Source organism: Poeciliopsis prolifica, unplaced genomic scaffold (assembly GCF_027474105.1).
Source record: "Poeciliopsis prolifica strain line A6 unplaced genomic scaffold, Auburn_PproV2 SCAFFOLD010, whole genome shotgun sequence".
Lineage (NCBI taxonomy): Eukaryota > Metazoa > Chordata > Actinopteri > Cyprinodontiformes > Poeciliidae > Poeciliopsis > Poeciliopsis prolifica.
Genome location: NW_026562385.1, coordinates 1,341,716 through 1,361,455, shown reverse-complemented (window position 1 = coordinate 1,361,455; position 19,740 = coordinate 1,341,716). Strand labels below are relative to the sequence as shown.

The 19,740-nt window shown below is 38.7% G+C and overlaps 5 protein-coding genes across 8 annotated transcripts; 4 read left to right on the top strand and 1 right to left on the bottom strand.

Annotated features, from left to right (window-relative positions):
• Window positions 1–2,814: 2,814 nt before the first annotated feature.
• rasd2a (RASD family member 2a) lies at window positions 2,815–4,148 on the top strand. The gene is made up of 2 exons (XM_055035904.1): window positions 2,815–3,500; window positions 3,573–4,148. The coding sequence occupies exons 1-2, from the start codon at window positions 2,960–2,962 to the stop codon at window positions 4,091–4,093; spliced, it is 1,062 nt and encodes a 353-aa protein (XP_054891879.1). The 5' UTR covers window positions 2,815–2,959; the 3' UTR covers window positions 4,094–4,148.
• Window positions 4,149–5,514: 1,366 nt separating this feature from the next.
• On the bottom strand, window positions 5,515–10,497 carry rsad1 (radical S-adenosyl methionine domain containing 1). Of its 3 annotated transcripts, XM_055035065.1 has the most exons (9): window positions 10,221–10,497; window positions 9,395–9,528; window positions 8,477–8,681; window positions 8,043–8,408; window positions 6,949–7,012; window positions 6,723–6,870; window positions 6,406–6,460; window positions 6,178–6,281; window positions 5,515–6,023 (listed from the first exon to the last, which is right to left on the bottom strand). In XM_055035065.1, exons 1-9 carry the CDS (start codon window positions 10,359–10,361, stop codon window positions 5,918–5,920), a joined length of 1,323 nt encoding a protein of 440 aa, XP_054891040.1. In that variant the 5' UTR covers window positions 10,362–10,497; the 3' UTR covers window positions 5,515–5,917. The 3 variants fall into 3 exon arrangements, 2 of the variants coding, with proteins under 2 accessions (XP_054891040.1, XP_054891039.1); XM_055035064.1 differs by having other exon boundaries at window positions 6,723–7,012; XR_008606301.1 differs by lacking the exon at window positions 5,515–6,023 and having other exon boundaries at window positions 6,240–6,281; window positions 6,935–7,012.
• Window positions 10,265–16,791, top strand: btr02 (bloodthirsty-related gene family, member 2). Of its 2 annotated transcripts, none has more exons than XM_055035069.1 (8): window positions 10,265–10,349; window positions 14,124–14,209; window positions 14,514–14,786; window positions 15,294–15,371; window positions 15,468–15,707; window positions 15,795–15,921; window positions 16,012–16,038; window positions 16,153–16,791. In XM_055035069.1, exons 2-8 carry the CDS (start codon window positions 14,177–14,179, stop codon window positions 16,695–16,697), a joined length of 1,323 nt encoding a protein of 440 aa, XP_054891044.1. In that variant the 5' UTR covers window positions 10,265–10,349; window positions 14,124–14,176; the 3' UTR covers window positions 16,698–16,791. The 2 variants fall into 2 exon arrangements, with proteins under 2 accessions (XP_054891044.1, XP_054891045.1); XM_055035070.1 differs by lacking the exon at window positions 10,265–10,349 and adding an exon at window positions 13,580–13,858.
• Window positions 11,806–13,462, top strand: LOC129363452 (GTPase IMAP family member 7). Its single transcript, XM_055035586.1, has one exon. The coding sequence runs from the start codon at window positions 11,806–11,808 to the stop codon at window positions 12,856–12,858; it is 1,053 nt and encodes a 350-aa protein (XP_054891561.1). The 3' UTR covers window positions 12,859–13,462.
• Window positions 16,792–16,882: 91 nt separating the features above from the next.
• Window positions 16,883–19,333, top strand: cldnk (claudin k). Its single transcript, XM_055035083.1, has 2 exons — window positions 16,883–17,311; window positions 18,245–19,333. The coding sequence occupies exon 2, from the start codon at window positions 18,428–18,430 to the stop codon at window positions 19,073–19,075; it is 648 nt and encodes a 215-aa protein (XP_054891058.1). The 5' UTR covers window positions 16,883–17,311; window positions 18,245–18,427; the 3' UTR covers window positions 19,076–19,333.
• The last annotated feature ends 407 nt before the right edge of the window (window positions 19,334–19,740 follow it).

The following is a 19,740-nucleotide window of genomic DNA, read 5'->3' as shown; positions in this document are numbered from 1 at the left end:
GTTATTCTGGCAAATATTTCCACTCACGTCATCTTCAATGTTGGCCGAACACAAACTTACAGAGTTCAAAGGTGAGGAGAACAAAAATCTGGAGGAAAATATGACCTATCATTCCCCACCTAAAAGACTTTGAAACAAACAGGAGCATGAATGAATAGATAGCTCAGACTAGAAGACATCATTTAAGGGATAATCTAAATATCTTTGCTACTTTTGCAAGAACTGCACATATTTGCATGAACCTACTTTTGTTAAAAGAACCTTTTTAGTAAATGGTTGTTAATTTGGAGTAGTAAGTTGGAAATTAATCAGTTATGCATCATAACAAAAAAAAAAAGACTATGGTCATAAGACTGGGAGTGAGTGTAATTAGTAGTTATGAAATATAAAGGTTACAGAAAGATCAGTGAAAAACACTGTCCACTGGTAAACAGAAAAAAACCCAGACATATATTATAGAACATTAAAGAATAGACACCACCCGCCTGAACTACAGTGCATTCATCATAGAAGCACAAAAAAGACATTTTTACTCTGAAGAGCGTGTAAGGAGACACAGCTCAAGTGGGAAAATGTGTTGACTGTAAAACACACTCCACAAATCCAGGGTGGAGAGAGGATGAGAAGAAGGGTGGAGCTAAATGCAGGATCACTCTGGAAGAAAACCTGTTAGAGGCAGCTAAACTTGTGACTGTGTCAGAGGTTCACCCGACCCTGAGTTAGCAACCTGTTACATACAACAGGAGACTAGATTTGAAACATTTGACTGGGAAAGTGGCCCAGTCAAACTTTAGACTCCAATCATATTGAATATGTGGCTTAAAGAATAAAAAATGCTTTTCAAATATACCACTTAACATGAGCTGTTAAGCAATGAACAGATAGATAGATAGATAGATAGATAGATAGATAGATAGATAGATAGATAGATAGATAGATAGATAGATAGATAGATAGATAGATAGATAGATAGATAGATAGATAGATAGATAGATAGTAGATAGATAGATAGATAGATAGATAGATAGATAGATAGATAGATAGATAGATAGATAGATAGATAGATAGATAGATAGATAGATGATAGATAGATAGATAGATAGATAGATAGATAGATAGATAGATAGATAGATAGATAGATAGATAGATAGATAGATAGATAGATAGATAGATAGATAGATAGATAGATAGATAGATAGATAGATAGATAGATAGATAGATAGATAGATAGATAGATAGATAGATAGATAGATAGATAGATAGATAGATAGATAGATAGATAGATAGATAGATAGATAGGCTCTTTTCAAATCATTTTCTTTTCAAAAGAATTCATTCTGTGATTTTTCAACTCAGCATGTCCTTGGTTTCATTGAAAGGCATATTGACGAAGAAAACCTCATGTTCTGGCTTCTGTGCTGCACTGACAAAGAGCTTGGTAATGTCCTTCAGCATCCATTGTGCTGTCCTCACTCTACCATGTCTATGTTTTCATTCATTTTTGTTCTTTTATATAAGTGCAGCCCCCTCAGTAAGAAAGTTGGAACACTTTGTCAACCGAAATGAAGAATTTAAAAGTTCTCTTAAAATAAGTTCTTGTGGAGGCCAAACAAAGCTCATCTTCCAGCCTATGGAAGAGAGATAACATCAAGCTCGCCTGAGGAACACGTTTCCAACTGCATTCATCAATAGGATGTATAACTTGCTCGTGTCTGAACACTTTTATTGATGATCAGTGTGGGAGGGTTTTCAAATGACAGCTATATTTTGCCAAGCAGATGCACAACTTTAACAGAAAGATCCCTTTCAAATTCTGTGCCCATTACAACGGAGAGTGCAGGAAAAGAGTGTGTGTGGGTGGTAATCTTGCATGGAGTCCAAACTCTTGAAGCTTGATTGTTTCAAATCAATGCAAGAATTTCAAGGCAATTCAAGGATGTCTCAGTTTACAAAGCAATTCGTGAGTGGTGATGTTAATATTAAGTTTTATTAGGTTATCCTGCTTGAATGAGACAATGAATAAAAGCAAGTTTGCTGCACCAGTTTACAGAAGTTTAGGCTTTGGTTTTATACAGTGGTAAAATCCTCCATCATAAAATTCTGGGAGTACTGCAGAGGAATCGTTTTTCCCCAGGCTGTGTGAATCACAGAGCAGGGAGTGTGCTTTAGAGCTAGTCGTGACACTATAATGTAATGTAATATAATATAAGGGGGGGGAGGACTTCCACAGAAACAGAACTGGAAATCTATACATCTTCCCTGGTGCTGTTATTGCAGGGTGTGCTGTATGTGTTCAAAATTGTCAATGTATTAGTCTGTTATGTTTTCTCACAGTGAAATGCAGTAACCATGTGGAGAGAAAAAACTGATATGAAAGCAAATTATGTTTGTTACTAAATCACGACTGCAGGAAATTACATGAGAACATTGTTAATCACTCTGAGCACTCCACAATCCACAGTGACATTTCCGCAGGGATTTGGGGATATCAGAGTGCTCTGCATCCATTAGCCTATAAACTATCCATTTATCCATCATGAGAGAGGAAACTGAAAAAAGATAGAGTGCGTCTAATTATAGGACTGGAAGATACCCTTCATCTTCCAGTGTTTTTCTCAGAACATATTGTTCAAATGCATCATTTTAACTTGATTTTAATCACATTGAAGCAAATGTACAGCAGGTAATGTATTCATCTATATTTCTAGATGAATCTAGACTTTTTTCCAAAGAGAAATATATATATATATATATTTTTTTTTATTGGACATTATGCAAGTGCCTCATGCTTCTATAAAAGGCATACTTTCTGAGCCAGAGCGATGACGCAGAGACTGCATGAGCTCTCAGCAGGAGTATAAGAGACAGCACTCAGCTCGGTTGCGGAGCATACATAAAGGGGGGAGAGGAACCGATCGCTGATTCGACCCAAAGCTTCTCGGTGGCAAGAGCAAAAGGGATGAACACAACTGAGAAGTTCTACCTTCCCGTTGATGGCATCCTCGAAGTGTTCAACTCTTTCACCGGGCATCAGCATTCACGAATTGGGCACCAAGTACTGCAGAGTGCAGCTCTCATCCCGCGATCCCAGCTCCCCAAAGTCTCCAACAGAATCAAAACGGGGATGGGCATCATCAAAACTGTCAAAGGCTGCTGGAGACGGCAGGATAAGAGAGTGATCTCCCGCAGATCCTCAAGTTCTGGGCGTCGGCAGGTGTCGATTGATCGAGTACCCAAAAAGCCGACGGACCTGACAGAGTTGGGTGCGACCAAGTCGAAGAACTGTCACAGAGTAGTGGTGCTCGGGGCTCCCAAAGTGGGTAAAACCAACATCCTCCGGCGGTTCTTAGGGGAAAACTATGAAGAACACTATGAGCCAACTGTCGAGGACTTTTATCGTAAGATGTTCCACATAGGAGGGGAAACATATCAGGTTGATCTGCTGGATGCGGCATCTGAGAAAGACTTTCCAGCCAAACGGAGATTGTCCATACTGACAGGTAAGGACACTTTATGGCTTAGTTTTACCAAGAAAAAGAGTCGATGTCCTTAAACTGAATTTGTCTCTGCAGGTGATATTTTTCTCCTGGTCTTCAGCTTGGACGACAGAGAGTCTTTGAATGAAGTCCGTGAGCTGCTCGACGAAATTAAAGCCGCAAAGGCAAAACTCCAAAAGTCCAGCCACCCAGCAAGGGTGCCAGTCGTGGTGTGCGCCAACAAAGCAGACCTGGACGCACAGAGAGTTCTGAGCAACTCCGAGGTGGTGGACATCCTGGGCGAGGACGCGCAGTCCTTCGAAACCTCCGCTAAAACCGGCGCCGGTCTGGAGGATGTCTTCGAGGCTCTCGCAGCTCTCGGCGGTCTGCCCGACGAGACCAGCCCGTCGCGGCATCAGATCATCCCCATGCTGACCTACCAGACGCTGTGCGCGGGCAAACGGGGCATCAGGATGAGGAGACACTCCCGGGGACTCGGCGCACCCTGCGCCGCCGTGGACCCCCTTGCGCGCCGCCCGAGCTTCACCAGCGACCTGCGGCTGGTGCTTGGATCAAGCACCCAACACAAGAAACCCGAGAAGCGTCAGGTTCAATGAATTATGAAACTTCTCAACAAAACAAAATTGTAGTAGTATGCTGCAATGTCATACAATGTAAGGAGTTATACTCTGTAGCACCTGGCCGGACCGGTGCAACTAATTTAGATTGTTTTTTTTTTTTGTATTCTGTAATTGCATCCTTTATTAAAAGTTTGTTTAAAATGTCGTGCTTGAATTTTTTTCTCCCTTTCCTCTCAGTGATCAAATATTCTGTCGATTACGATGAGCATGTGAAAATGATTTACGCAAGCTCACTTGATGGTTGTAAAAAAAACCTGGAGCGTGGGATGGAGACCATCTGCGAGAGAGAGGATGACTCAAAGCGATCTTCAAGAGTCTCCAATCAGACACGAGAGGTTGTTCACATTTCGGAGCGCCCACGACGCTCGGGGTTGGCAGCGAGCCTTACAATGTGTCAGGAGCGATCCTGCTTCATCAGCTCCGGTAGTTTACACACATCTGAATCACGTTGTATTTTAGGAAACAAACCCTTACGGTGATGGTTTTGAGGAGGAGGAGAGGGCGAATGATAAGAGAAGAGCTGCAATGAGATCAGCACCATGGAGAGAGCCAGAGGGCAACTTATCCACTCGTTTCACACTCAGTAATATTCCTTAGATCCTGCTATTACTTTTTAAGTCACTTTTAACATTTCAATCACTTTTCCTTTCATACTGTTAAATAAACAAACCAATAACATTTGTGAGATGGAGACGTAATTCTGGAATTTATCGAAAAACGTATATATTTTCTTGCACAAAAGCTGCACCATTACATAATCTCTGGAAAAAAAAACATGTTTAAAAATATAAATCAGTATATAAATGCCAACAATTAAATAATAAACAGAATCACAGATTTGGTGCCTTGGAAAATATTAATGTCCATGCATAGAACACCGGAGTGGAGTTCTATGCATAATAAAACATTTTTGAGATAAAAAAAAAAAAAAAAAAAACAGTAAAAGGAGTGTTTTCAATTTCCTCACAATTTTACTTTCCAAATACATACATTTACAAAAACCAGTAGTTAATTTTCTAGTGTATGTCCAGTTAGATTTGACAAAGAGCATCAATGATCATGAATGTTCAATGATCAAAATCCATCAATCCATCATAAAACATAAACAGTTTTATGTTTAAGTAAAACATTTGTTATTTCTCACCAGGTTTCTGCATTCATTTTAATTCTGTAATAAATAGAATGCTCTATCAAAAAAGGGGGGGAAAAATCACAAAACTATTCACAAACGTTTTTGGATGTTATGTGACAAAGTGTAAAATCTTGAAGGTTGTCTATACTTCTACAAGGCATCATAGTATATAAATGTAGCATAAAAATAGAAAGTATTGTTTTTAACCAATCTAAGTTTATTGTATAGTACTCCAGGCACTGCAATTAAAAATAAAAGTGAAACTGAAAGTATTTTCTCCACCAGTATAATAAAGCAGCAAATATTACAAAAATTGTGTAAAATTAAACCATATTGTTGTTGTATTTAAAATAACCTTTAAAAGACTACAAGAGAAGAACTGAGGATATAAAACACACTTTTTGAACTGACATCTAATATCCTGCTAAATCTGCACAGAGGGTTACAAAAGATTATTCATTAAAAAAACATAAAGCAGAAGAAAAATATTTGAGTATTTCTGAAAAAATACAAAAAACATATTGTATCAAATCTGACATACTTTTTAAACAAATAAATAATTTATTCTTTTACACATAACTGTCTTGTTTAGACAATTCAACGAGTGGCGCAAATTCTCTTTTTTTGTTTTAAATGGTTGCGATTTAAAGAGTTATAGATCTTCATTGTCAGTTAGCTGCCAGTTTTTGGAAAAAAATTCTATCCAGTTCCATCAGCAAAACAGGAAGCATGCTGTCCAATAAGGCCAGACCATCCCAGGAGCATCTCAAACCCCTAATAAGAAGGAATAATGAACAAAGTGTCTGGGTCAGTGTTTGCTTAATTAATTGTGCCAAACAAAAATATGCCAGATCTAGCTTCATATAGATTGCAACTGCATGTGTTTACAAGTAAACATGACAGTAGAAAAGCAACGTCATGAAATCACCTGTCGTCAAGAATAAGCAGTCCCCTCTGCAGCAGCTCTTGGACAGCAAGAGATCCACCAAATATTTCAAGAAGACTTAATTCAGGGCTAAACAGCTCCCAGTGCTTTAAAAAGGCAGAAAATTGTGACAAATATGTTCAGATTTTATAAAAACTTCTCACTACTCAACATTCTCCTCAATGACAGAGGCATTCACACAGAAAGTAAAGTCTATTGTGTGAGCTTCACCTTGTGATTAATGCCCTTGGTCATTCTCATTCCCATCACTAACGCCTCCTCTAATCTGCAAAACAAAAATCATTCAGAATTAACAAGGACAGGTCTCAATATAGCTTCTTCTAACATGGACAGAATGTTTCAGAGTTGAAGCACATGCATACACAGAGACCTTGAAACCCTGCCACTCACACAGCTTGTGAACTAAGCGTCACATTTTCACATGGCCAGAGAGTTTTGGGAAACTGCAACAATGTGTCATCTCGTGTGATGACCAGAAATAATCATGGCAAGACACAACACTACTGCCTGTAAGTGTAACAACTCACAGTTCAAGATGGTCCAGCTGGATCCGCCTCCTTGTCCCATGTCCTCGCTGCTGGACTTCGCGGATCCACACATCTGGCTCCAGGGTCTGTGTCCGGGCCTCACGGGTAACGCCTCCCTCCCCCAGGGGAACAAAACGTCCATGTGCTCCTGTTCCACAGCGCATGCAAATAAGATTGCAAAAGGACAACCAACATCCACCAGCGGTTCTGACCTCATTTAAATTACCAGGGCCAACACCGATGTACTGTTTCCCCATCCAGTAGCTCAGGTTGTGACGACTCTCTGAATTCTGTGCAACACAAAAGACGAGTGTTATGACTGTGAGCAGTGGCACAGAACAAACTTCATCTCACTAATCAATAGAACATCTCTAATTGTCAAACACTCTGATTTTGACCCAATTTTGCTATTTTTTTAATGCTAACTAAATATCATGCAAGTTTGCTAATCAACACAGCGAAACAAGTAACCAGTAACTTTAATTAAGGGTTTTAATTTGTTGTGAGCTAAGTTATTAAGTTAACAGCAATAAACAATTAAAACATTTAATTTTAATATGAAAAATTTACATAAGTTTTACTTTTTCAATTGAGTTACTGAAGTAAATACATTCTTTTATGATATTCTAATTTATTCAGGTGGAGCTTTATGGTTCTTTTCCCAGATAAACAAAAGAAAACTTTTTTTTCTTGCCATTTGTGATTACTCTTTGAAACAGATTCAGAGAGTAATTTTATTCAGAATAGACAGTAACTGCATGTATTTTGACATACAAAAACTAAAAGAAAAAAAAAAGTAAGTCTTAATGAGATATTTTCTGAAATACATTGGTGATTTTAATCTGATACCTGGTCTTTTTAATGCACATTTTCAACATATTTTAACACTACTTTGGAACCATGAAACATCAAACTAAAAACTTGCAGTTTTACAAAGGGAAAATGATTAATGTTATTCACTCAACATGGGAATTCAACAGCTCATCATTGTGCATAAGTTTAGCACATTGGTATTTGTAATTTTATGCAGAATGAGACTTCACATGATCAGATGTTAGTTGGATGAAATATATTGCTAAACGGATTTATGATTACTTTGTATAAGTTATTTACACAGACCTCTGAACTGTGCACTAATGTGCTGGTATATAAATGTTGAATTATCCTTCATACATAGAAGAAGTATATTTAACTAAATATTAAAGGTAAATAACAAGTATAATTTTATTACCTATGTTGCCTTTAAACTGTGTTTAAGTTCATCTAAGTCTTAAAATCCTTAATTTATTGATAATATGAGGCTGTTTATGACACACTTACATTTTTAGCAAAATTAGACACTTCATACTGCTGAAAGCCGTGCTGCTGGAGAGTTGTTCTGGCACACTGGTACATCTCTGCTGTTATTTCCTCTGTGGGCATAGTTACTTGTCCTGACTGAACCTGCTTAAACAGCTGAGTACCTCTCTCAAGGGTCAGCTGGTACAGAGACACATGGTCATCACACACACTCAGCATCTCAGACAACTCTCTACTCCACAATTTGGTTGTTTGGTTGGGGCGTCCGAACATAAAATCCACCGACACCCCACCTGGACACAGCTTCCTGGCCTCTGCTAGAGTCTGCAAAGCATCCAGGGAGTTGTGGTCTCTTCCCAAACTTTTCAGATCCTTGTCCTGCAGAGACTGTGGGAATAACAGTGTGTTATAAGCAGTAGCTGGACAGAATTTTCTGTCCCTTCATTTCTGTTTACCTGGACGCCAATGGAGAAACGGTTCACCCCAACATGGTGGTAGTCTTTTAACTTTGACATTCCCACGGGGGTAGGGTTTACCTCCAGCGTGACTTCAGCTTCATCTGAGAGATTCACCTGCTTTGAAACCGTTTCAAGGATCTTAGCGATGGTTGATGGGTGAGCCAGGCTTGGAGTCCCACCACCAAAAAAAACAGATGTGATGCTGCAAGTCAAAACCAAAGGATTGCAAAGGTGTTTACAGGGCAAAAGTATTTATATCTCTTAAAATTCTTCAGACATTAACATAATCAGTTCACAATCTTCTGTGTATTTTTTAAGGGCTTTATGATAGATCAACATAAAGTGGACAATAAATGTAATGTTGAAGGAAACTGATTATATGCTTTGCTAAATTGTTTTTACATTTCTCTGAAATCTGGTCTTCATAGAAAAGTGGAAAAAACGTTGGTCAGAGTTGATTGAAGGATGGAATGATTTTGAGTGCTGACAAGCCTTGGGATTGTGGCTGATGTCCACTTAGATCAAAGCATATTCAAGAGACAAAAAGCCCACTCAAAGACCACACTTTTGGTTAAATTAATCATTTGTGGCAAAATTTGAAAATTGATGTACAAAGATTGTCTCAATTGAATGAATAGTTTTGGTATCAATAGAATTACAAAAAGATTTACAACTGGTGATTCTACAAAGTATTAATTCAGGAAACTGATTTATAAACAAACCATTATCCCTCCACTCCACAAATATGCTCTACTTTGTGTTGCATGACTTAAAATTCCAGAAAATTGCAATGAAGTTTGTCAGTTAAGTTTCCAATATATAAAAAGTTGAAGGGGTATCTATATCTCTGCACTGCATTTGTGGTAACCTGCATGCAGGATGGAACCCAACAGCGACTTGAATGAATGAACATACCAGGACACTTGACTGAGCTGCAGCAATGTCTCAGTTTCCCTCTGAAGACACTTTGCCATGATGTCTTCATTGTTCTCTTTGGGTATATATTTGTTAAAATTGCAGTAGGTGCACCGTCGGAGACAATAGGGCCACTAAGGGAGGGAGAAAAGAAAGCAAAGTATACATAATATATGCATTAAAAGTAGAATACTTTAAAATTGGAAAAGTTTATTTTAGAGAAGAGGCTACTGCTACCACTAGTGGGGAGGGGGGCTGTGCACTGCCAATGTTTGTGCTAATCTTAATGCACTGCCTTCTAATTTTTATTTTGCAAAACTAAAAATCAGCTGTTTACTTTGTGCCACTTCCTTGCCAGAAAACGTGCTCAGCTCTTAGCAAAGATTGATAACAAATATTGTTATTCTTCAAAAGACATGAGATTTCTTCTGCTCTTTTGAAATATTACTTACTACTCACGACTAAACAAGAATTGTGCCTTTGGTGAGTTTGGCAGAAAAGTGAAAATGTTTTTTATTGTCATTGGTGGTACATATATTATAAAACAGACACTCAACACAAAAGTAAAAATCTGATTTATACACCATTTCGATTCGTTACAATTAAAACCCCCCACTAATCTCTTAACACCAAATGGATAACAAGTAATATTGTTTGTAAAGCATAAGCAACAGATTAACAACAAATATTATTATTGTTCAAAAGTCATTAGATTTCTCCTGATTGTTCTATTGCTATGGCAATTAATCCTCTCTGAAAACTGTCATGTGAGACACAGAGGCTGACACGAATAACTAAGTCGGCTAAAGGAAAAGATGTAGCTTACGTGCACATATAAGGACGCCTGTTCAGTGAGACGAGGGGAAGCTGGACTCTCAGGCACATGTTCGGTCACTTTCAGGTCAGAAAAGCGACGCAGCCCCGGCGAGAAGCCGCAACGGGCTTTACGGAACATGTATGTTATCATCCTGCTGACACACTGAGCTGTCTGATCACAACATCCCGCAACGTTGATTTACAACACTTTATGACATCCATGTCACAAATAATCAACACAAACATGCCTTTCCGTCCATTGTTTTAGAGGATGTGACGTCTGTCTAAACAGGACATACGTCAAATAAAGTCCTTTTGGTATGTTCTGCAATTTTACCGCATGGAGGCGCTATTTTACCAGAACAAAGCTTATTTATGAATGCAAATAACCATCCTTTAATGTAGGGTCGATTTGTCGATCTGAATTCACGCTTTCTTTCTCCTGCTGTGCCTCATGTTTTATCCTGACTGTTTTAATATGTAACTCCATTTATTTCTTTTGTTAAAAAAAATACTAGTTTTAGTATTAAACCCAATTATTTGATCTTATATGAGATAACAATTTAAACTGCACATTTTATTTATTTATTTTTATTTTGTTTTGAATTTAAGGTTGGATTTTCCAACAACATGTATCAAGGTATTCCTTATGCCTTCAAAAAAGAAGGTACTTGTTTACCAAGTAGTCAGACATGACTTCTATAGATGCCACAAAAGTGCTTTATGTTCATTAGATGTTAGATATTTTTTAGATTTTAGACATTTATTTTAATTTAGAACAAATGTTGGCTGCATTATAAAACATCTAACTAAATGTTTTAGTTAGATGTTTGAAACAGAAACTGAAATACATACTGTTGCATTGATGGCCAATTTATTTTTGCTAAGTAAGTAGTTTTTTTTTATGTACATAAAAATATTGCAACATTTACTAAGTTGCTGGTTTCACTTTATTGGAATTTTCAAGCATCAGCTGGTCCCAGGTTAAAATCAAACCATTGATATCATTACAGAAAAAAGATGAATAATTAAACAAAAAAACTGCTTTTAAAAAATATAATAATAATAATAATAATAATAATAATAATAATAATAATAATAATAATAATAATAATAATAATAATAATAATAATAATAAATATTCCTAAACTCTGTGGCATACCATATGATTTCCACCACATGATACAAAACAGGAAAATGTATTAGATAATTAAACAAAGATTTTTATTTGACACGTCAATAAATGTGGATGAGCTCACTGTTGGTTTCTGACCCTGAGGATATTTTCCAGCCAATATCAAATCTGATACCCAACAGAGGCAGACCAAAACAGGCAAGAACAAAGGACCCAGATACATTTTCACTCCGCACAAGATCATGTTCATTTAAACCACCTTAAGAGAATGAATAAGACTCAAATGGATAAAAGAAAGAAAGGTAAGGCTTTACATTTAATACTGTAGAAATGCAGATGAAACTAGATGTTTGGTTTTAGTATTAGGAAAGAGATTGAACTTAACATTTTTCTACTTATTTCTTTAGAACTGTTTAAATTCATAGCTAAAACTAAAATTCAGGGCATTATTTTAAGCTATATGAAATATCAGACTTCTATCTTGACAGGATCTCCAAAGGAACTGAGGCTTATGGTGGTTGGTAGCAGTGGACCCTCTCAGTTCCAACTAACCAATGCTATTCTTGGAAAGGAGGTTTTTTCAAAAGATGTTATCAGTATTTCTGCAAGTGTGAAGAACAAGGGAGAGCTGTCTGGTCGACCAGTAGCAGTAGTCAACGGACCAAACATGTATGACAAGGATATAACTCATGTAAAGAGGAAGATGGAGCTCAGGAGGTCTAAGTGTTTAGTTATACCTGGTCCCCATGCCTTTCTTGTTGCCTTTGACATTGAGAAAATCTCCCCAAATGACATGAAAACTCCTTGGCTGCTAAAAAGACGCTTTGGAGCAAACTGCCTGAAACACTGCATGGTTCTCTTTGCCTATGAAGGAAATTTGGATGGAGCTTCTCTGGAAAACAGGGTGAAGAAGACTGAATGGTATCTGAGAGAACTGATTGAGAAGTACGGCGGGCGCTTTCATGTTTTCAAGAAAAACTGGAGAGATCGAAGCCAGGACAAGGAGTTTCTGCGAAAGATTGAGTTGATGGTGGCTTCGTTGGGAGGGGGACACTTCTCCAGCAGAACTTTCCAAATGGCAGAGGACAGCGTGAGGAAGGAGGAGAAAAGGCTCAGGAAACAGAAGGCAGAGGAGATTGACCGTACATGGAATGAGATGGAGAAGCAATACATGTCAGAGGAGCTGTGTTTTCAGAAGGATGCCTACATCGCCAATGTACGTGCAGAGATTCAGGCTAAGGCAGAGCTTGATAACGGTTGGCTTAGAACATCCCTGGCCAGAGGGCTGGGGACTGGCTTAGTTGTGGGGGCTGTGATTGGTGCACTTTTTGGATCTATTGAGGGGGCGGGAGGAATGGTTCTTTATGGTGTTATAGGTGGGGCAGTTGGTGGATCTGCAGGCGGAACTGCTCATGTGGCAATCAAGCATATGGAGAACAGAGTTGCCCCACCAGCTAGACTCAATTTTAATTCTATCTTCATAAACCGTTTCTTTGCAGTTCCTCGTACATGACAGAATGATTGCTTCATTTTTCCTATTTGTGCTAAAGTTGAAACACATGGAGTCATTTCTCATTCATCATGTTTTGTTTTGATTGAGTCTTTCTTCCGATGCCTCAGTGTGTTTAAGCGTTTTTTTTTTTTTTTTTACCTATTTTGAAAGTCTTTGAAAGGTATTTCTTACAACATTGATTGCTTTTCACTTAGTTTTCACAGGTTTGACAGGCAACTGTGGGTCCATATAACATTCCACTTCATGCCCACCATGGAGGATTTGTGATGCTGTGGGCTTGTTTGTCTTCCACAATGACTTACAATCTTGTGTGCATGGCATCATGAACTCTTTAAATAGATTTCACTTCCGTGTCCTCCAGCATAAATTAAATCAAACCATAATGATCCAAACATAGAGATATCTGGACCTATGTGAACATAGGGATATGAAAGATCTGAACAATACTGTAAAGAGGAATGAAAATGTTGATTTTGTTGAACAATTATTTTTCAATTTTAATATGTCTGTAATAAGAAAAAAAGATATGCATTCAAATAAAGTGTTGAATGTTTCAATTTTTTTCGAATTAAGTTTATCTGATTGCAATAAATGTTATATTTGTTTTAAGGCTTTTCATAAAAAAAGATGCATTTTTTATTTAGATATTTCAAGAATTTGTTGGTGGTATCTAAATTTAAAATATTGTGGTGAATAAAAATTATTCAAATCTGATAAAACAGTATATTGTTTGCTGTTGATTTGTGAAAACCCAGCATATTGTACCACCTTCCCTCCCTTGCCGTGCAATGAGTTAAGGAACGGCTCAGTACATAAAGGGTGGAGTTAAAGCTTGCTCATGTTTGCCATTCCCTACAAAGACCTGCCCATTCTCCTTGATAACACTCATAGCTGAACACACCTGTTCAGAACAAAAAGGTGCAGTATTCTTCTGTTCTTACCTGAATTTAACAAAGTTTCTCTGGAAAGTTTGCTTTGTGGAAAAGACAGAGTGCGGAAGGTAAGACTACATTAATGTCATGAATTTTTAAGATTGTTTTCTTTTATCTAAAAAGTAGACTATATGATCCTTTATGTAAGTTCTCTGAGCTTTTTATGAGCCTCTTATATAACAAGGGATTACTTTGTTATCACAGGGTAATAAAACAGGGAGAGAGTACTCAAAGAAAGTTAAAACAGAATTCTAGGAGTTTCAGTTTTACAGGGAAGCTAATATCTTTGGTAGTTACCTGCTTGACTACATACTTTTCTGCTTCCGTTCTCAGTTAATCTATCTGAACCAAGATCACAGAGAACGCGAATACCATTGGGAGTGACAATGAGCACCAAGGAAGAGAAGACAGTCGAAAGGGTATGCTTCAGCTCAACACGTAAAACCCAAAATCATATTCTTCATTTATGCTCTCAATCCCTCTGAGCTTACGGGATATCTTGCTTACTCATCTTGAAATACTGCAGAGCATGTTCCCATTTCTGACTAATTACTTCTGATTTGGCATTGTCCCAAAAGAGAAAAAATGTGCTTTAGGATAATTAAATACATTGAAAAATAAGACATATGGGTTCACAGAGTAACCAATTTACAGTTGTGAAAATATACATTTTTTAAAATATTGTACCTTATTTGTAGTCAAACATTTTTTCATTCTTTGCAGACGACGGATTCTTCCATCGGCCTCCTCCCAGAGAGGCACTTTTTGTGCCTACTCTGCAAAGACATCTTCACCAACCCAGTGACCATCCCATGTGGACACAGCTTCTGCTTGTCTTGTCTCAGCCAGTTCTGGACTCAACACCAATCCAAATACTGCCCTGACTGTAGAAGATTGTTTGCCAAAACGCCCGACCTCAGTGTCAACCATATTTTGGCAGATATTTCCGAAAATTATAGAACAGCACGACCTCAGAAACCGCCGGAAGAAGAGAAGGTACTATTTTTGCTAATGTTACACATTGATTAGTCCAAAACGTCCAAGTGTACAGAAATGTGAGAAAGTACTTGCCTCATCACAATTATCTTGTGTTTCTGCTTTCTTGTGTTTCTGCTTTGTTTGTGAAACTTAAATATTTTCTACTAACCTTATTCATCACGAAAGAAAAGCTATATCTATCTGGGTATATGTTAAAAAAGTTACTAATCCTTAAACTTAATATTGGGTTCTTCCACTCTGTAATTTATTGATTTTACAGGTCTGGCAGTGATCAGACATTGTTATAAGTTGTGGAAAATGTGGTTAATCACAGTTAATTTATGATTTACAAAGTGGGCAATTATTTGTTTTTACATAGAAACAGGTTGGTTTGAATGCCCCGTAATAAATACAACCATGATTTGAAAACTAAAGTTCGTATTTTCTCAGGTTAATTTTCTTTAATAATAAGAAGGATTTTAAAAAATACACTGTATTGCTAAAGTTGTTGTTGTTTGACCACAGGTTATAGACATTAAGCAAATGATCAAGAATAGGCTGCAGAAGATAGATAGGCTAAAATATTCTCTGGATGTCCAAAAGGTAAGTTAAAACTTTAGCATGAAAAACACCAATTCAATACATCAATAGTTCAATAATTTAATGAGTCCTCCATGTTGTTGTTTTTTTTTCAATCAGAGTTCTTACCTGCGTGAGGTGCGCGAGAGTCAAAAGGTCTTCTCGGCCCTGGTGTGTGCTATGGAGGAGACTCATAAAGCTGTGGTCTCTGCAATTGAAGAGAAACAAAAGGAGCAAGAGCAAAGAGTGCAAAAACTGATAAAAGACATCAAGGAAGAGATTGAGCAGCTGAGGAACCACATGAATCAACCTGATCCTCAGGCTTTTGATCAAAATGACTACACGAAGCAGGCTGTCTTAGTAAGAATTACCATGTGAAACAGAAAATATAATGATGTTGAGGTGTTGTCATCCCCTACTGAGCATTGTTTTATTTTTACTTTGTAGACCACAAACATAAAGGACTGGTCCAAGGTCAGCATTGACACAGATCCTTGTGTTGGAGTCACAAGAAGAGCAATGTCAGACATCTTGGAAAAAATTAAGTTAGAAGTCAACAGGCTTTCCAAAGCTGGTGAGTAAATTTGATTGTGGATTTGTATATTATATTACTGCTATGCTGTAAGTTGAGTGGCAATAATATTTCTTTTTTTTCTGTCTTCAGAACTAAGAAGACTTGAGAAGTACACAGGTAAGACCTTGTTGATGATGTAACACAGGTGGAAAGTATTTTATCTTTGTATCTTAGATGGTCTGGCTATGGCGTTTCAATTTTTCTTTGCTTTTCCACTGTCTAACTTCTCAGTGGAGGTGAACCTAAGTGGAAAGACGGCCCACCCTTTCCTTTCTGTCTCAGATGATCGAAAACGAGTGAGGCACACAGACAAGCTTCAGGAGGTTCCAGATCATCCCACACGCTTTGACCGTGTGGCCAATGTACTGGGCAAGGAAGGCTTCAGCAGTGGGAGGTGCTACTGGGAGGTGGAGGTTGGTGACAAGATTGAGTGGAACCTGGGCGTTGCCAGGCAGTCCATAAACAGGAAAGGCAAGTTCACTGTTTGCCCGGCCAATGGCTTCTGGACTTTGAGCCTGAAGAGTGGAGGCCAGTATGTTGCCAACACCTGCCCGGTCACCTTTGTGGCTCTTGAGCCGCGGCCTAAAACTGTGGCAGTGTTTCTGGATTATGCCGAAGGCCGTGTGTCGTTCTACTGCGCTGAATCAGGAGTGCACATTTACACCTTCACGGATAGGTTTAAAGACCGGCTTCACCCAATTTTCAGTCCTGGACGTCTGCATGGTGGCAAGAACGCAGCCCCACTGATCATCACTTCAAGCTTCTGCAGCATTTGAGCATCTGTGTTTGACATTGTCTCTTAGTATTTATCTGATTCTGTCTAAGTTATGAAATGAGATGTATATTGTACAATCTTCAATAAACCACATATTATTCTGTGAAAATAACTGATTCATTACACTTGAAAACTACAGTAAATCTCATGAAACGAATGACAAAGAAAGGTAAAATGTTAAAGTAAAGAGGAGGCCCTTGAATAAGAGGAGATAAAGGGATGGATGTGTAGGGCTGCAGAGTTGGGACAGAGGGGGCACAGCCAAACAGCAGGGCATTGTGTTCATACACCAGGCACTGGGAGACACACAATGACACATTCGTGCACACACGCACAAGCTCGTGCTTCTGCCCACCGCCACACAGACTCAAGCTGGCATCTCTTGAGGGCAGCCTCATCTCCAGCCCAGTCCGGTCCTGTCCAGGGTGTTGGGAGCAGATCCTACCTCTCTGCTGCAGTTCACCCGACCTCTGACAGAGAGCCTCACAGCCCCAATGCCTTTCTGCTGACTGTGCTGAACTCTCAGGGCAACTCTAGGCATCGTCTCCTGGAAGGAGCAATAAACAAACACACCTGTGGACCATTTCAAGAAGGAGAAGTGAGGAACCGCTGGAGGTAAAAACCTTGACTTATGTCCAGCAAATAAAAGCATGCATAAAGGCAGTCTGTTTTATCTAATAAATCTGATAAAAAATAGGAACTGATAACAGATAAAGATAACCAACTTTGAAAACTTTTATAACCTGAAAGGTCCCTTTATGTAACTCCTGATATCATCAGTGAATCTCGTAGTTTCAGAGGTGAAAAAAAAAAAACAGCAATCTCGGGCTTCCAGAAAGTTTTAAGCCTTCCAAGGAACTTATGTTCTAAAATTACCGGCAATGGTTTGTCATGCAGTGCTTTGCAATAGTAAGCAATTACTGCATTCAGCTGTGTCCAGATTTTTAAAATACAACTTCTTTGCACAAAATCTACTGGTATTCTCATAAAATAATGTTTTCTTTCTGGATACATGTCTTTATTTCTGTATTCTTTTGTGCTGTGACTGTTTATGCTTGGAAATTTTTTAAAGCAGTTTAGGCAAATCCAATATGTTTATTTGTTCATTTTTTAAAAATGTGTAAAACCTTTTTTTGAAATAAGTGACTGCAGTAAGCCCCTTTAATGTTTGCTTGATGTCAAATGAGAGAGCTGTAATAAACGGATGAAACCGGTTCTGTTAGCCCACTCCACGAGTGTCTCATGAAAGCTGCTTGTGTTCACTTGAGTCCCTTCATGTTTTTCTGAGATTATCCTCTCACCCGGCCAGGCGTAGCTTAACACCCACATCTGTGTGTCAAAGAGGCCTATTCTTTGCAGCGCTCCCTGGAATCCACTCAACATGGGCCTCTCTGTGTCCAAATATTTATGATTAATATATTCACTAAACTTCCATAACATAATTGCCCTGTAATGTTGTGAAAATGTCATTTGACTTGTATTAATATCCCTCTGTATGATGAATTTCTAAAGCTTCTACTGGTTTAACTTTTGTTTCTTGAATTTCAGGATACGTGCTCTTGTGGAACCCAAGTTGATCTCATCAACATTGACACAGACAAAGGAACAAGACCCTAACATTTCACAGCAACACAAACTGTTTTCTTTCTTGTGGGACATTGATTTGACTCTGGACGCCAAGCTTTCATATAACCAAGACAAATCCAGTTGATTCAAGCAATACCTTCCATCATGGCGACCACGGGCATGCAGTTGATGGGTCTGATCTTGTCCATTATAGGCTGGGTGGGTGGTGCAGTGGTCTGTGCCATCCCCCTGTGGAGGGTCACTGCTTTCATAGGCAACAACATTGTGACGGCTCAAATCATCTGGGAAGGCCTGTGGATGAATTGCATAGTGCAGAGCACAGGTCAGATCCAGTGCAAGGTGTATGATAGCTTACTGGCTCTGCCCAGCGACATGCAGGCCGCCCGTGGCCTCACTGTATTCTCCATCCTGCTCTGTGGTGTCGCTCTGGCTCTGGGGGTCCTTGGAGTCAAGTGCACCAAATGCATAGGTGTCAACAGCCTCAAGGCCCGCATCGCTCGCATTTCTGGTGCCATGTTTGCCATCGCAGGGTTCCTTTACCTCGTTCCTGTCTGCTGGACGGCCCATTCCATCATCAGGGATTTCTACGACCCGCACGTGGCGGCTCCACACAAGCGAGAGCTCGGCCCTGCCCTCTACATCGGCTGGGTGGCGTCAGCTCTGCTTCTGATTGGTGGTTCTCTGCTCTATGGGGGGTCCAGTCCTCCTGGAATCCCAGGTTCTCCCACCTTCAGCAGCGGAGAAAGCAGTCCCCGTAGAGCTCCTGCAACACAGGTCAAAGGTTACGTCTGAACCACCTCAAGATCTTCAAATCCACCCCAAATGATGACATTATGACTCATTTTTGCTCCTCCTGAGTTCGCTCCTTTTCATAATTATACATATAATGTTTCTCCAGTTTACTTTTTTCTTTAAAAAAGCTACATGAATCTTTTTAGAGAAAATTACATTTTTTTTTATGATTTCATATCCATTTTTTTTAATAACATTTTTGTTCTGTCTGTCTGTCCAATAAAATAAAAGTTGTATCCTCTAATGAGGAAAATTGTGTGTGAACATGTTTACAGATTTAAAATCTCTTTTAAAAACCTTTGAACTGTATGTGTTTGCTAAAGATGCATTACATCAGAACTACATTAACTGCAATATTTTTAAAGGAAAACTATGTTTGACTGGAACACATAAACATTACTTCTGCTGAATGAAGAAGAAACAATAGAACAATAGGGCCTGTTGTGCATTTACTTGAGGAGCCATATTGTTGAGAAGAGTGTGTTTGTGTGTGTGTGTGTGTGTGTGTGTCATGTGTTGTCCTATTTACCAGCTCCTCTTTCCTGTCCCAGCTACACTGTGCCAGGAGCATAAAGATATAATTTACAGGATTTACTGTGCAAAACAAACAAAACATCTACAGATTACAGTGAGGGATCACTCTTAAATCAATCAAACTCTGCTAA

What these genes read in the sequence shown, in the direction of transcription:
- rsad1 (XM_055035064.1), bottom strand. Translation starts at nt 10,361, where the DNA reads ATGATAACATACATGTTCCGTAAAGCCCGTTGCGGCTTCTCGCCGGGG. An exon ending in AGGCGTCCTTATATGTGCAC is followed by an intron (nt 9,529 to 10,220) that starts GTAAGCTACATC and finishes TCCCTCCCTTAG; the next exon opens with TGGCCCTATTGTCTCCGACG. An exon ending in CCAAGGGCATTAATCACAAG is followed by an intron (nt 6,282 to 6,405) that starts GTGAAGCTCACA and finishes GCCTTTTTAAAG; the next exon opens with CACTGGGAGCTGTTTAGCCC.
- LOC129363452 (XM_055035586.1), top strand. Translation starts at nt 11,806, where the DNA reads ATGAAATATCAGACTTCTATCTTGACAGGATCTCCAAAGGAACTGAGG.
- btr02 (XM_055035069.1), top strand. Translation starts at nt 14,177, where the DNA reads ATGAGCACCAAGGAAGAGAAGACAGTCGAAAGG. An exon ending in ACACGAAGCAGGCTGTCTTA is followed by an intron (nt 15,708 to 15,794) that starts GTAAGAATTACC and finishes TTTACTTTGTAG; the next exon opens with ACCACAAACATAAAGGACTG. An exon ending in AAGACTTGAGAAGTACACAG is followed by an intron (nt 16,039 to 16,152) that starts GTAAGACCTTGT and finishes CTAACTTCTCAG; the next exon opens with TGGAGGTGAACCTAAGTGGA.
- rasd2a (XM_055035904.1), top strand. Translation starts at nt 2,960, where the DNA reads ATGAACACAACTGAGAAGTTCTACCTTCCCGTTGATGGCATCCTCGAA. An exon ending in GAGATTGTCCATACTGACAG is followed by an intron (nt 3,501 to 3,572) that starts GTAAGGACACTT and finishes TTGTCTCTGCAG; the next exon opens with GTGATATTTTTCTCCTGGTC.
- cldnk (XM_055035083.1), top strand. Translation starts at nt 18,428, where the DNA reads ATGGCGACCACGGGCATGCAGTTGATGGGTCTGATCTTGTCCATTATA.